The 16,864-nt window shown below is 35.1% G+C and overlaps 1 protein-coding gene across 2 annotated transcripts in view; it reads left to right on the forward strand.

The window, feature by feature from the left end:
* The window catches only part of LOC150090813 (bifunctional purine biosynthesis protein ATIC), a 343,962-nt gene that overhangs the window by 127,776 nt on the left and 199,322 nt on the right, over positions 1-16,864 (forward strand). For both annotated transcript variants that reach the window (XM_090372983.1, XM_090372991.1), the window contains 2 exons: positions 4,759-4,834; positions 5,089-5,245. In XM_090372983.1, the coding sequence (XP_090229109.1) occupies positions 4,759-4,834; positions 5,089-5,245 (233 nt within the window). The remainder of the gene's footprint in view (positions 1-4,758; positions 4,835-5,088; positions 5,246-16,864) is intronic.

Raw genomic sequence — 16,864 nt, forward strand, 5'->3', positions numbered from 1 at the left:
GGCTGAATCAATTACGCTCAGTCAGATTTTAGATGACAGAGAAAATATGTCTGACATTTTTAACTTTTTACAGTCCATTAATTTATACACACATTTAAATTTATACTTTTATATTTTTGATATATTTATTACTGTTTTTATTTATTTTGATTTGATGCATTATGGCCTAAACTGCTGATGTGCCATTAAATGGATAGCAGGATGACTACAGGGAAGGAGGCAGAGGGTTTTGATAAATCGTTATTCCTCAGATTGGTTAACATAAGAAGTGGGTTCCCCAGGGATCAGTGTTGGGACCACTATTGTTTTTGATTTTCTTAAATGACATTGATGAAGGGATAGAGGGCATGATGTCTAAATTTGCAGATGATGTAAAGAGTGGTAGAGTAGTTAATGATCACTGCCAAGCAGAGCTTCTTCAAAGTGATCTGCCGACCGGGCTAGCCGAGTGGGTAAAGTACCTGCCCGGCAACCCAAAGGTCGCGGGTTCGATTCCCGCCTCGGGCTTGGATCAAAGTACTGCAAAAACCTTGGGAGGTGCAATATGGCCATAGAAGCCGATGCGCCAACAACTATCAAATCAAATCAAATCAAATCAAAGTGATCTAGATAGATTTCAGGAATGGTCAGAAAAGTGGCAGCTTTGTTTTCAGGTTCCAGCAAAGTGCAAGGTCTCACACCTGGGGAACAGTAACCCCAAAATAACTTATACACTTGGTGGAGTTGAAGTGGAGTCACTAGTGGAAGAAAGGAACTTTTCTCTAATAGAGCTGAAGAGGTGGTTATATTACTGTATAATCACCTCTTTATTAGCAAACTTCCTGTATATAATTAAACATTGTGTATAGGTCTGGAAACCTCATTTCAAGAAGGTGGACCATCTCATACAGGTACAAAGAAGAGTAACAAGATTAGTTAGCATATGATGTAAGAAAGTAAGTTTAGATAGTATCAGCCAAAAAAAAAAAAAAAACTTCCCATTTCACCCATCCATTCTCTCCAAATGTTTGTCTGGTTCTACCTTGAACTTATTTAAGTTGTTGATCTCCACTGCAATAGATGGAAGTTTGTTCCACTTTAAACTGGCTAAAGGCAAACTTTCACACATCTAGTCTACAATTGTCTTTCCTCAATTTGAATTTATATCCCCTTGGGTGAATACAGGCGGGTCTCAATTAACGCAATTAATTCGTCCCGCGAGTGCATCGTGCAAAACGGAAACGCGTTAATCGAATATAATAACCAATAGGAAAAATTATAATTGGTCCTTGATCTTCTGGAATGTCCATAAAGAATTTTAAAAATACCTTTTAAATAACTTTTTAACTGTATATAATGTAAAAGATAATGAAAATAATTATGGAATTAAATGTTTATTGCATAAAACAGCGGTTCTTAAACTGTGTGTCGCGGAATATTTTAAATTTTCAAGGGAAACACAGTGATACTCGACATCTGTCGGACACCGCGCGAACTACTAGCTCGAGGTAGTTCACAGTTTCAGCATTTCTTATTAAGTTGTTTGGACCTAACTACTAAATGAAACCGTTAAGTATTTCTTTTGGTCTGCGTGCGCCTTAAAAAATTACTGAGACATTAAAGGCGCCGTGAATCGAGAAACTTTGGGAACCTCTGACATAAAATACACAATGAAGAAATTACTGTTGTGGAAATATTTGAACAGTGTTGACTTTCTCTTTTCATCAATCAGTTTCCAATAGCCAACAACAATCTTCTCTGGGTCCTGGCGAAATAAATATCGCAGAGAACATCAAACCTTTTGTTTGAGGTTCTATGCGATACGAAAGATTTCATCTAACTCTTTTACCGTTATCTCCTTCGCGGTAACATTTTCATCTGGCTCATTTAAAAATTTGAATTTTTAAATGCAAGTCTGCATTGACTTTATTAGCAGGAGACAAACACGTCTTCTTCCGATGGTTGATGGAACACACCGAGGCAGGCAAACGTTTGTTTATTGACCGTACGACTCACGGTAAGCTCAACGCGCGATTCAAATCTTTTTCAACTATCGCATAAAAAAAAAGATCACGTTAACTGGAAATTTGCATCATGTAAAGTGAAAAGTGGTATCATTTTTCAAATAGCATTAACTGAATATCACATTAATCGAACTTGCGTTATGCGAGGCCTAGCTGTAATCTCAGCAAGAGGAAGAATCCCATCAGCACTGCGCTTGCTCAAACCATTCAAGGCCTTATACACTCAATATACCCTTAATTAGATCACCTTGCAGGTACCTAGTCTCCAGAAGCTGCATGCAGAACTTAAGTCTTTCTTGGTAACAGCAAACTTTTGTTTCACTCACCAATCTCGTTACCCTTCTCTGTACTCGTTATAGCTCTACATCTTTCCTAAAATGAGGCCTCTAGATCTATATACAGTACTCAATGGCCTGACCACATGCCTTATACAAGGGGACAATCACCCCTTATCCCTGCTAGCAAAATTTTTGTATATTATTGACAAGACACCATGAGCTACTCTTGCAGCCTATCTGCACTGCTGAAAAAACTGCATATCTGACTGCATAATTACCCCCCCCCCCAGGTCCTTTTCATTCTCCACTACCCTGAGTGTAATACCACCCAGTTGATACGTTACTCTAGGGTTACTGCTACCCATATACAGTACTTTACATTTGTCAATTTTAAACTTCAGTTGCCACCTCTCTGCCCAACTGCTCAACTTTTCCAAATCCTGTTGCAGTAGCGCACTATCATTACTGTTATTAACAACCCTGCCAACAATGTTAACAATGGGCCCAACACCAAACCCCGGAGTACTCCACTAATAACATTAGTCCACGAAGAGCAGTGTCCATTGATAACCACTCTCTGTCTTCTACCACTCAACCATCCTTTTATCCATTCTAGCAACTTTCCCCTAATGCCATACTGCTCCAATTTGTACAGTAGTCTTCCCTGTGCCACAGTATCAAAAGCTTTCCTAAAATCCAAGAATATGATATCAAAATTAATTTTTGCATCCAATTCCTTTGTCACCACCTCATAGTATTCAATCAAATTTGTCAGACAAGAATTCTCCTTAACAAACCCATTCTGTGTCTGAACTATAACTGCAGTCTTGTCTAGATGATCCTTCATCGTTTCCTTAATGAGTGACTCAATTATTTTCCGTGGAACAGAAGTTAGACTAACAGGTCTTTAATTATTTGTGTCACCCTTTGATTCCCCTTTGTGAACTAGGGACAAATTTGCACATCTTCAGTCCAGGAGACCTCCCCTGAGTCCAAGGAAGCTTTCATAATTATGGCTAAGAGTTTGTTTATTACCTTTGCTGCTTCCTTTAATATAACTGGATAGATCCCATTCACCCTAGGTGCCTTTCTTATGTTCAATTTCAACAATTTCTTCTCCACTTTGCTCTCAGTTATTACAAAATTATTTAGCTGTCTGCCAGAGTTTGACAAGCTTCTGGCTTCCACTTCCCTATAGACCTCCTCTAGTTGTGGATGCAAAGAGATATTTATAAATGAAGAGAATGCAGTTTTGAAAGTTGAAAAGTGTAGAAACCAGGTATCTGTGAGGAGATGTGATTCAGGTATCAATACAGGCAAAGTCCTAAATACATTATTATTTTGCATAATCATATGTTGTTTTGTTTTTGGGAATCTGTCAGATAAAAGTGACTTGTTGGCTGACAAAAATTGTCTTCTGCTTCATGGCAATGCATTATATCACTATAGAATATAATGCATTATACCATGCCATAATATACCATCACACTGTAGTGAAGATGTTGAAAGGGCTGAGCTAACTTAATGCAAGGCAGAGAATTACCTGCATATTGGCATTTAAGGAATTGATGGTGGATATTTGAGAAGTTGAGGCTTTTTGTGCAGGGCAAGGTTTCTCAAACTGGAAGTTGGATTTAGTGTGCTACCAGTAGCAAAACCATGGATAGGATTTCTGGTCAATGGAAGAATGTCATTTGACAATACAAGATAGAGTGGAAGAAAGAGCTGAATGTTGCAAATACTAGCATTAGTAGAGAAGTTAGATGAGAGTGTGCCATCTACCGTCACCTACACTTGAATGGTCAGGGAGAAAAATGAAATACCAAATTGCAAAAAAAAAAAAAAAACCCATTTGGCAATTTGTTAGTGGAAGCTTGTTTAAATTCTTTTAAGCCCAACACCATCAGAAGCCTTAGAAATGTCAAGGGCAAAAAATTGAACCGGTGAAATACCACCACTTTGCTTATTGGAGGCTTGAAGTGGTGAAACCCATGTTTAGTCTCTAGAACAAAGTTTCCGGCATCCCCCTCTCCCCATACTTCTCCTTCAACCCATGCACGGTACTAAGTACTATAGGTTTTGATACCTTTCGTGTTTGGGGTTCTCATAAAAAAAAAAAAAAAAAACTGCTTAAATTATGCCAAATTTTTCCATTGAATTTTTTCATAGATAAGTAACATAAGCCAGTATATTACCAGTGAATTGACACTAATGGAATCCATATTGGCAATCATGTAATCAAATGGAAGGATGCACCTATCACTGAATGTCATATTTTCTCTGCTGCTGCAAACCAATCCCTAAACTTACACCCATGACAACACTTAATTTAAATTTAGACTATTGTAATCTCATTTTCATTTGACTTCCTCTTGTTAAATAATATATATGTGTTGACTTATTTAATTTTGAGAATATTATTACAAAAGGTGTTACTTTTAATTACAGTATAAAAATCTTTCATGTTATTTTGATAGGGTTGCTGCAGAGCTTGAATCATCACAAAATCAGAATAGTACAACAGGGGATCTTAGACGGCAGCTTGCAGTTAAGGTAATGTTCTATCCATCAGGAAAATTCTGTACTTCATCTAGAATATGGTAGTTATGAAAGTGCAGCTTACTGTAGTTAGATGCATCATAATATGTGTGAAAGGAATATACTAAAATTCAAAGTTAAAGGAGATCCTTATATAAAAATATTTTGTGGAACTACTGAACCAGAATTTTTTTTTATTTTCTCTCATTTTAAAGAATGATTTAGAGAACATTATTTGAAAATAACAGTAAGAATTACCTTATTTATAGGCATTTAATCATACAGCTCAATATGATGCTGCTATATCTGACTACTTTAGAAAGCAGTATAGTGGTGGAGCATCCCAGCTAACACTTAGGTATGGAATGAATCCTCATCAAAAACCTGCTCAGATATATACTGCCAGTTCTTCACTTCCATTTACTGGTAAGTAATATATGAAATTAAATTATTTTAATCCTCCTACCTGCATCTTTCTTTAGTATTATCAGAAGAACTTGTATCCCTTTTGAAAGAGATTCTTTATAGAAAACCATATTTTAATTCAACTGGCTTTCAAAAGAATGAATACTTTATTTGAAAAATTCAAAAAAAAAAAAAACCAAAGAAACAACACTTTTCTTATTATATAATATGCATTTAGTGACGTTAACACTGGAATTATACTTGTTACTCAATACTGCTTAAAGAAAGGTTTATAGAAAATGTATGTTTTTTTTAAAAAAAAACATACATTTTCTATAATCTATGAGCTGAACATATTTTTAAACATATCTTTATCCTTTTTAATATTAACTTTTTTTCCTTACATATTCTCTACATTAGGGATGGCCAACTTAATTTGTGATGCGATCTACTTTTTTTCTTCAAAATGTGCTGCAATCTACCATCTCAAGAATTTCATTGCACATGGTTAATAAAGTTAATCAACATATTGAAAAATGTTGTTTATAAATTTTAAAATTAAATACAATTCAGAATTCTTATTTTAAATTCATACATATTTAAATTTTTAATTTATGTGAAGTTTGTGTCTTCATGTCATCTGCCAAGCTTTTAAAAGGGATATACTGTAATAAGGCCAACAGTAAAGAATCTTCTGTATGCAAGTCCGTAAAAAAAAAAAGGTTAACGGCAGCTATTATCAACCCACTGCATGATGGAAGCCTCCTCAACAATTCATGCTGAGGAAAATGGACCATAATCTGCCATGCTGGTCCATTGCGGGTTGGCAGATTGACCATATTTAGCAGTCAGGGGCTTGAACCCCGTCTACTCAAAGAGCGTGTGCTACTGCACTCCCACTCCTGACCACTCGGCTATGGAGGCGTAGAGCAATTCTTAGTCTTTGTTTGTTTCAAATACGAAAAGGCTGATTCACATAGATATGGAATGAAAACAGCAATTTAAAAGTTCACTGCATTTTTTTACATTTGGGTACTTTTCTCGGAAAACATATTTCCAAAAGTCCTTTTCTGATGATCTGGCTTTTAGGAAGATATCATTTCGCAATGTTAATAATTTTATTTTAAAGTAATATTTTCTCCATATGAAAAATCTCAACGATTTTTTCTGAAATTTGTTTTGCATCTAAGTCGATATTAAATGGATAAGAAATATATTGAACAATGTCTTCAATTGTTTTAAAATCACTGAATCTGGTTTCAAAATCATCCACAACTTTCTCAATTTCAGAAACATATTCTCACTATTAAATACAAAAACAGGATATTTTTGCAAATGATCTTGCATATTTGCAAAATGATCGAATTTTTATGCAGAAATACTACTAATCATGTCACCCACATTTTTATTTTTTCTTTGTAATTTCAAATTCAGATCACTTAATTTACTGGTAAAAATCTGCCAAAAAAACCAGATCGCACAACCACTCCGTATCTTGTAGCTGCTGATAATCATCTCCCCAAAAAAAGTTTGATCAACAAAGATTTTAATTTTATTCAGCAAATTTCGAAATCTCTGTAGAGATTTACTCCAACTCAGCCACATCACGTCTGTGAGTAATATCAGATCTGGTTCATTTTCATCGAGTTGCATTTTGACAGTCTCCTTTGAAGAGATTGTCCTCTGATGGAATTTATAATTTTGAAAGCTATGTCCATAAAACTTTTAGTATTTAAGTATTTAATCTTTTGCTGGCTAACACATGTTAGCCAGCAAAATATAATACAGTGGTAACTCAAAAAATCTGAGAACTCATCATCCTTTGGCACAATGCAATGAATCCATTAAGATGCCCCATCATTGCTTTAGCTCCATCTGTTGTTATTGATACAAACTTAAATAGTGGTAATTTAATTTCTTCAATAAAATTTTTGAATGCATTAAATATATCAAGACCTCTGGTGTTTTTCTTTTAACGAAACCATACCCAGCAGTTATTCTCTAGTGGCAGAATCATTGAAAACCAGACGAATAAAAACGAGCAATTGAGCTGTATCACTGATGTCTGTCGATTCATCCAGTTGTAAAGAAAAGGACACACAATTAGCAATATGAGCTAATTGTGTGTCTTCTTCAATAAGTGTTATACTCATAAGACTGTGTAGTTTTTCGTTGCAACAATGTTGGCAGCAAAAAGATAAAAATTAGTATGTAAGCATCTAAATCACATTTTATGTACATAAAACTGTATTGTAAATGATTAACAATAATACATGTAAGAACATTTAAGCAACCATAATATAACATATATAGTTATTGTTTAAATAATCTGTTTCAAGCATGCATAATAATCTTATTTTTCATGTTTTCTGAAGAGAATTCAGAGATATACATAAAAGTCCGTAAATACCATATTTTGGCATATAAGTTTATCTCAAGTTATATTTTAGAATTAAATCAGCTCATACACCAACCATAAGAATAAGTATTTACTGTAACTAAAATATTTACATATTAAAATAAAATAGCTATTTACAAAAACTGCTATTATATTAAATTAAATTATATACATGTAAAAACATTAAAACTGTGATAAAATCCTTAAGATAAAATGCACTAAAATAAACCGGATTAAAAGCGATAAAAACAATAAAAGTCTCTGGAGCTTTCGGAAGCATCAGCTTCCTTCCTCAGCAGTAACAAAACTTCCTGCAGCACGTCCATATATAACTTCCTGCAGCACATCCATATAAAAACCGCTGATTACAATGTCTGGTGGCCGAACATTTTTGGGAGAAGCAGCATCAAATTTCCCCAGAGGATGCCGTTTATCGTGGATCGAGCGCATGGGTTCTGGAACCGTAAATGGCTCGAGAGCCTACGAATCTGTTCATCCGACCACAATATTATGAATAGGGACAGAGGTATGCGTATGCATCCTCTGTTTGAAACTATCATCCTAAGTACGGATGAACGGTTCTGCTTAACACGTTCCCGAGCTATTTCCGCTTCCAGTTCAGACCATGCGCCGACTGCACCACGTGTATAGGTACCGTGAGCCTGTTATATATGGACGTGCTGCAGGAAGTTTTGTTACTGCTGAGGAAGGAAGCTGATGCTTCCGAAAGCTCCAGAGAATTTTATTGTTTTTATCGCTTTTAATCCGGTTTATTTTAGTGTATTTTATCTTAAGGATTTTATCACAGTTTTAATGTTTTTACATGTATATAATTTAATTTAATATAATAGCAGTTTTTGTAAATAGCTATTTTATTTTAATATGTAAATATTTTAGTTACAGTAAATACTTATTCTTATGGTTGGTGTATGAGCTGATTTAATTCTAAAATATGAATTTTCCCAACCTCAGAGGCCTTTTTCAGTTTATCTCAAGTTTTTTGCCTCAAATTTGTGCCTAGTTGTCCATTCATACTATAAGATGACCTTTTTTTGGAGTAATTTTTTGCACCTGAGTTAGTGTTCAGTTACAGTAAAATCTACATTAAGAATCGGTGCCTACTTTTTAATCCAATTATTTCTGCTGTATCTTTCATTTAAAAGTTTGTCTTGATATTTTATTACACTGCACAATAAAGTAAAGAGAGTGGCAAGATATTCCTACTCTAAATATTTTATGTAGTTTTTTTTTTTTTTTTTTTTTATGGAAACCCCAAACACGAAAGGTATCAAAACCTATAGTACTTAGTACCGTGCATGGGTTGAAAGAGAAGTATGGGGGGGGGGGAGGTCATGAAACCTAATCTGCAGACACAGATGACATGTCAGTGCTCTTATTGATGCTATATGTGTATATGGGCTTTGACTTATCTGGGCTATTCTTATTGCCTGTTTAATAATGAACTACTGTTTGGTTTCCTTGTAAACATTGTCTTGAAATGGAAGCAAGTTAGTTATTACAAACTGACAATTTCTAAAAGTAAACTCGAAGACATAATATACAGTTAGTCCTCGTATAGCACGATAGTTGTGTTCCTAGAAACCCTCGTGCAATGCAAAATTGTGCAATATAAATAACGGGCCCTATGGGAAAAATAGGGTTAGGTGCCGACCACCCAAGATTGAACACACATTTGTAACCAAAACATTACCAAACACAATAAATAATTGTAATAAAATACTTACGTATTTTATTACTTACGTAATAATAATGGTAGTAATAAAATACTTACGTATTTTATTACTACCATTACGTAATAAAATATTGCTAAAGCTTTTGCTTCTATTGTAAACAAACTTGTTCTTTCTTTGATCTTCTATTCAAACAGACATTCCATCTCTTCCAATTCTTTGCGTCTTGATCTAATGGATTTTGTTACACTTTGAGTTGGTCCTGCTATGAAAGTTGTTTTTATTTTCTCTGCATTCTTTCTAATTCTCAGCATTGCCTCGTTTAGCACGTGCAATATCACATGGTCTTCATTTCGCTCAAAGTGTTTCACAATTTCATATTTTTTCTCTATCAACAGAGGTGGACTGGCCATAAGCCTTACTGGAGAAACCTTGGTGGGCTGGAGGCCAGAAGTGGATAGAGGCCAGTGTGATTTTGGCCATAAACACTAGTATGAGGCCGCTACAAATTTTCCCGGGTAAGAATTTTTGACCCAGTCTGCCTCTGTCTATCCATATTGTTTTTCTTTTTCTCACCAGGATGTTTCCTTTTCACACCTTTTAAGTACTTTACTAATTTTTAGGGAATAAAACACAATTACAAAATGAGAAGGCATGCTTGATACACATAAACAAAGCTGCGCGCGTGCAGCAACTGAATAAACAACACCATAAAGGCAGAGACACACTATTAACACCTCACTAGCTCACATTTTACTAAAGCACATTTCTGGGGATTACTACCATAAAACAATAAAAACAATTTCCAGTTGCATTTCTGCTAGTGGTAGTAAACTCGATCTAATTGCATTTGCGATAATACCGATAGCTGGAATTGTGTGGGTTTTTACATTATTATGGTGAAATGTGTGTCCCCTTCACCTATATAAAAAACATAAATACATTTTTAGAATCTTCTCTTCATTGCTATTGTGTTGCGTTCAGTTGAATGTCGTGGCGAGATCCAATATTCCTTACATTTCGAGGGTACAGCTCTAAAACGGTGTTCGCAGGCCGGCCGCTAGTTAGTACACCGGACTGAACCTATTGGTAACTCTCTAGGAAGCTTCCGGATCAGCTAGTGTATAATCTTGCTACCTCTACTCTGCCAGATAGTGACTGGAGGGAGCCCGAGTAGTGTGTATGCAGGGAGCATTGTCGAGGCCACGTTATGTCAAGGATCTGGGTATATTCTTACCACATGTACGCCATATCCAAAAATTTCATTACTTCATACAGCATGTCCCACCCACTTTTTCTTACTATTGAATACACCATGAATTGTCAAAATAATAGAGCAAGCTTATCTGCGAAAAGATCTAAACCTCCCAAGGACTTCCTAATTCATTTCACAAATATACGTGGTCTCAATTCTAATCTCAACGATGTCCATTTCCACTTGCAATCTTCCAAACCCCAGTACTTTTTCTGACTGAATCTCAGTTATCAGTTGATTCAACTACTGCTCATCTCAGATGTCCAAATTATTTGCTGTATGATTCCTTTCACCTCAAAGGTGGTACTTGTGCATATGTCCGTTCTGATATCCCCTGTCAGAGACTTGGCAATTTGGAATCTCCTCTCTTTGATCTTCTCTGGCTTAAAATCTCTCTACCTCATTGTGTAAAATTCATCTGTTGTCTCTACCGTTCTCCCAACTCCACTAATCACTTGGAGCTCTTTGACTTCCTCTCTTTGCAACTTGACTTTCTCCAGTCCAACTTTCCTAACAGTGAGGTAATTTTCCTTGCTGATTTTAACGCTCACAACTCCAGCTGGCTTCCGTTTTCTAGTCACACCGACCCAGCAGGTCGAGATGCTGAGGCTTTTGCAATTACTAATGACCTAGCACAGATTGTTCATTTACCTACAAGAATACGGGACAATCCTAATCATACAGCCAATACGCTTGATCTTTTTCTCACAAACAACCCTTCTGAGTACAAGGTTGAAGTGAGAGGTCCTTTAGGCACTTCAGATAACAACTTGGTGATTGTCTCTTCTCCAATGGAACCTTTATCTCATGCCTATTCCCAACCTCGTATTGTTTGGCATTACAAGAATGCAAAATGGGATGACCTGCCAGACTTCTTTTCCTTGGTCTGATTACTGTTTCAAAACTTCTGATGTCAACGTTTGCTCAGATCGTGTCAGTGAAATTATTCTTGCAGGAATGGAATCCTTTATCCCACACTCCACTTTAAAATCTCGCCCTTTATCTAAACCTTGGTTTTCCAATAAATGTGCTAAGGCTGTCCAAGAGAAGAACGTTGCATATCGTAATTGGCTTGTTTCTAATTCTTCAGTTTCATTTTCTGCCTACACCAAAGCTCGCAACAATTGTAAAGCAGTTATTAATCAGTCCAAACTAGAGTTTGAACAGGCTAAGAGTAGAAAACTTGCTTCTTGCCCTAATGGTAGCCGAGCATTCTGGTCTCTTGCCAAAGCTATTGGCCACAACTTTTGCCCATCTCTGCTCCCACCTCTGTCCAAACCAGATGGCTCTGTTGTCACTTCAGCCAAGGATAAAGCTGACCTGCTAGCATCCCGTTTTTCTTCGAGCTCATGTATTAATGATCTTGGTAAAACACCTCCCACCATTCCTAACACGCTCCATTCAATGCCTCCTGTGGTCTACCGTCAAAAGGATATCAGAAGGATTTTGATGAATCTTGATGCTAAGAAAGCTCCAGGTCCTGATGGTATTTCTCCACTTGTTCTCAAAACCTGTGCTCCTGAACTTACTCCTATTCTTTGCCGCCTTTTTTCACTTTCTTATTCCAAGGTGTTTTTCCTTCTGCTTGGAAATTTGCTCATATCCAGCCAGTTCCTAAAAAGGGTGACAAATCCCTCCCATCCAATTATCGTCCCATTGCAATTACTTCTACTCTTTCTAAAGTAATGGAGAAATCAATTAACCGCCAACTCTTAAACTACCTAGAAACCTTCCGTCTGATCAACGATCGCCAGTATGGATTCCGTCAGTGTCGATCCACTGGTGATATTCTGGCTTATGTTACCCATTTATGGACTAATTCAATGGAAAGGTTCGGTGAAACACAAGTAGTTGCTCTTGACATCTCAAAGGCTTTTGATCGTGTTTGGCATAAAGGTCTTCTAAACAAGCTTCCATCTTATGGTTTGCCAACTGTTTTTAGTAATTGGTTATCCAGTTTTCTCTCTGATCGCTCACTGAGGGTGATGGTAGATGGCTCTCTGTCTTCTAACTTCTCCACTAATGCCGGTGTCCCCCAAGGTTCAGTTCTTTCCCCCACTCTTTTCCTCTTGTATATCAATGACCTTCTTCCATTGACTGGAAATCCTATCCATAGTTTTGCCGATGATTGCACATTGCATTGAACTTTCCATTTTGAGAAACCTTGTCCAGCTCAATCAGCTTCAAGTTCTCGAAAATCTGCTGCCAATTCCTTAAATGCCGATCTTCAGGTAATTCTCCAGTGGGGCAAAGACAACTTAGTTGATTTCAACCCTTCTAAAACTCAATCTTGTCTTATATCTCGCAAAAAGGATTCTTCTGCTCCTATGCTTATCTTTAGTGACACTCCGATTTCTAGGCAAAAGATATATCTCTTTTGGGGATTACCCTGACTTCTAATCTCTCTTGGCACAAGCATATTACAAATATTGCTTCCTCTGCATCTAAAAAACTTGGTTTTCTCTTTCGCTCTCAGCGTTACTTTTCTCCCAAACAGCTGCTCACTCTGTATAAATCGCAAATCCGCCCTGCCATGGAATATTGTTCCCACATCTGGGGTGGTGCCCCCAAACCTCTCTCAGGCTTCTTGATTCCATTCAGAAGAGGGCAGTTAGGTTAATTAATGATTCATCTCTAACAGAGTCTCTCCACTCGCTTTCTCATAGACGCACTGTTTCTGCTGCATGCCTCTTCTACAGATACTTCCATGGGCATTGTTCTTCTGAATTGGCTTCTATAATTCCCGCTCTCTCTTTCAAAACAGTCCGAACACGTGCTGCCACCAGCCAACATCTATTTACTGTCCAACTTCAAACCCACAGAACCAACTTTTCATCTTCCTCATTTATTCATTCAACTGCCGTTTTCTGGAACAACCTTCCTTCATACATATTTCCTGAAAATTACAATCTACGGAAGTTCAAGTCCAATATCAACAAATATCTTCTTTCGTCTTCTCAACCTCCAACCCAAGCACGGTACTAAGTACTATAGGTTATAATACCTCTCGTGTTTGGGGTTCTCATAAAAAAAAAAAAAAAAGTTGGGGCGATTCCGCATTTGACTGCCATTTCTTGTAAATGCAAAGGTGAATCATGCATAAGCGAATTCGGTCGTGTTATATACGATATCTTTCCCCTATTTATAAATTGTGTATGATTGAATTTGTGTAATGTAAATACATGTTATACGAGGACTGACCGTACTAAAAATAAAAAACATAATATACTCAGTGAATTCCAGGAACTGTTTTTGCTTAATGAAGAAGATGGACAAATTCTTGGGTTTTAAAAGGTAGCAACAGTGTACATTTCTGTGAAATATATATGTGATAAATTGTAAATATATTGGTATTAATTCTTGCCATTCTCATCCTAAGAAAGTGCCTTCAACTCAGGCTTAAGATTTTACACAAACTCCACCAGTAACAGATTCCACTAGTAAAATTTTAGACAATTTTTAAGTTTCACAGATCAACTTATACACTGGAATATACATTAATGTGGGAAAGAATTTAAAAAAAGTAAAAAAAGTATTAACTTTCCCACATATTTTCCATCTTTATTTGAAAAAAAAAATTATTGCAGTACATAATTTTTTTTTTTTGTTAAATGTATACATGTAATATACAAAATTATAAAACAAAGTAATTTATGTAGCTTATTTGATTATGGATAAATCACACTTTTTTGCTAAATTTAAATAAATTTTTGCTTATTTAAATTAGCACAGCATATACTTTTCAGTTTTCAAATGGTACTAGGCTTTCTTAAGTTGTGTTTTTATGTACTTTCTGATATAAGATTGAACTACAGTGTGGTTCTTTTCTTCACTTATGATTGTTTCCTGAATTATATCATTAGTAATTCTTTCTTCTTTTCAGTTGTTACATATATCATTTACATTCTCTATAAATGGTCTCTCAGTGTTTACTATCTGTTGTTCTTAATTGCATGTATAGTCTTCAACATGAATATCCATATTGATACCTTGAAATGTAAATGCCACTGGATGTCTAAACTTTGCATTTATTATCTTAATATTATTTTCTTCTTCTGAAATTGAAGAGAATGAGGTCATCTTTACTGTGCATCATATTAGTTTTGCATGGTTGGCCTTCATGTTTTGAAAGTACCTGTAATGAATAATGTGGAATGACTGTGGTATCATTAGCAACATGGTATCTACTGATGTTATTATGTTGTCTATTTTTGATCTATATGGAGATTAAATATCTGCTGTTATTTTATAATTTATGGCTGATAATCTTTGCATTATTCTGAAATGTTCTTTTGCTTTTAGTCTTAATTTATCCTCCAAAGACAATCTACATTGGTTTTTTAACAATACAAAGTCAATTTTAATGGGATGAATATGCCTAGATCTGTTTATGTATACTGATTTCCTTCACAAACTTGTGTAATGATTTTATTAATTAATCTGAATTTCTTTGTTAACTCTTGTAGATGTTTATCAGTGTACTATAACCTGACTCAAAATTAATGTTACTTAAGTCTGACGGCATAACTACTAACTCACCTTATCTTGTAAGCAGATCATGTCCAAATAAAACATGGGCAGTAGAGTGGAGTGCTGGATTGTATGTAAAGAACTATTTTTATCATTAGCCAAATTTGCTAAAATCACCATTATTGTTTTATTTAAGCATTCCATAAGTTTGTTACTTTGGAGTCTGAATGTGCTTGTAACAATCTTTTTAAAATTTAAAATCTTACAAATTTGTAGGAGTAATTATGATGTGAAATTTGCCTATCTGTCAGATAGGAGAATATTTGGACAGCCACCTGCTGATGGCGAAATAAACAAAGGTTGGCTACTGCTTCAGCCTTTTGATTCTCTCATAGCTACCAACTCACCTTAAATAGTTTTACAAATATAATGATATATTTATTACTACTTTTAGAAGTAGGAAGAGGTCCAATGATGTCCATAGCAAAATTTTGTAAAGATGGCATTTTGAAAAAATTGTCTTGGTGCAGAGAAAACAGCAACTAATTCTAGCAGTTTTCTCTGCACCAAGACCATGAAGACCTTCACAGTGGTATTGTCTCAGAATCCAGGTTCTTTCCTCAAGATTACAAGATCCTAGGTAACAAACCCGATGAAGCATTCTAGCTTTATCAGTTCTCTTTATTCTCAAGATATTAGTAAATTAATAAGAGGAGTTTACCTCAATATAGTACGTGGAACACTTCCGTATGATACCCTCCAGAAATTAAAACGGAAAAAACGAAAAAATTGACAACTTACCGGTACATTAAAGTAAAATATAAATAATTAAAGTAAAATATAAATAATTAAATAATCAATTTAACACAATTCAAAATCAATTCAAAACAATTAAAATTCAAATTAACGCAATTAAAAGAATCTAACGAAAATCGTTTTGAATATTTTCGTTAGATTCTTTTAATTGCGTTAATTTGAATTTTAATTGTTTTGAATTGATTTTGAATTGTGTTAAATTGATTATTTAATTATTTATATTTTACTTTAATTATTTATATTTTACTTTAATGTACCGGTAAGTTGTCGATTTTTTCGTTTTTTCCGTTTTAATTTCTGGAGGGTATCATACGGAAGTGTTCCACGTACTATATTGAGGTAAACTCCTCTTATTAATTTACTAATATTATTATCAACGTAGAACATATTGAGTATTACAGCTCTGATTCATACTATCTAATTCTCAAGATATGCACTTCATTTATAAAGAATGGTACATCTTTAGTCACATTTTCCAACATAATCTTAGTTTTTGCTACTTTACATTTTTATTTACATCCCATATTAAATCATTTGATTTCTCTTCTATTTCAATTACATTTACCTGGATATCTGCAGCAGATTTCTTTTTATTTAAAATTATTTTGTGTTTTATGCCTATTTCTTGTTTGAACAGATTTTTTTTGCACCACTAATTTCATGTTTTGAATAGAGAAGTGAAGGATATGCAAAGTCTTTTGGACAGGTAGCTCTCCACAGTAGAAAATTTTATGTAGATTTTAACTTCTCCTTTATGAAAATCAATGTTTATTTTGCATTTTCCATCAAATCTTCTCCCAATATGAGGTGATATTCTGCAGAGTAGAGTTTAATCAGTTACAAGAAAGTTTACTTCCAATTTTGCAATACTTTTATGGAATGGAATGGATAGCTGAATTTGGTATTCAGCAGTGATATCTAAATTCCTTGTATAATTATCTTTACTGGATTATCTGTTTAACCACCATTTTCTATTTTTTTTAACAAATTTTGCATTCAGTTTCTCAAAG

This window comes from Mastigoproctus giganteus, chromosome 1, assembly GCF_048544385.1.
Source record: "Mastigoproctus giganteus isolate SK-2022 chromosome 1, ASM4854438v1, whole genome shotgun sequence".
In the NCBI taxonomy this organism is placed as follows: domain Eukaryota; kingdom Metazoa; phylum Arthropoda; class Arachnida; order Uropygi; family Thelyphonidae; genus Mastigoproctus; species Mastigoproctus giganteus.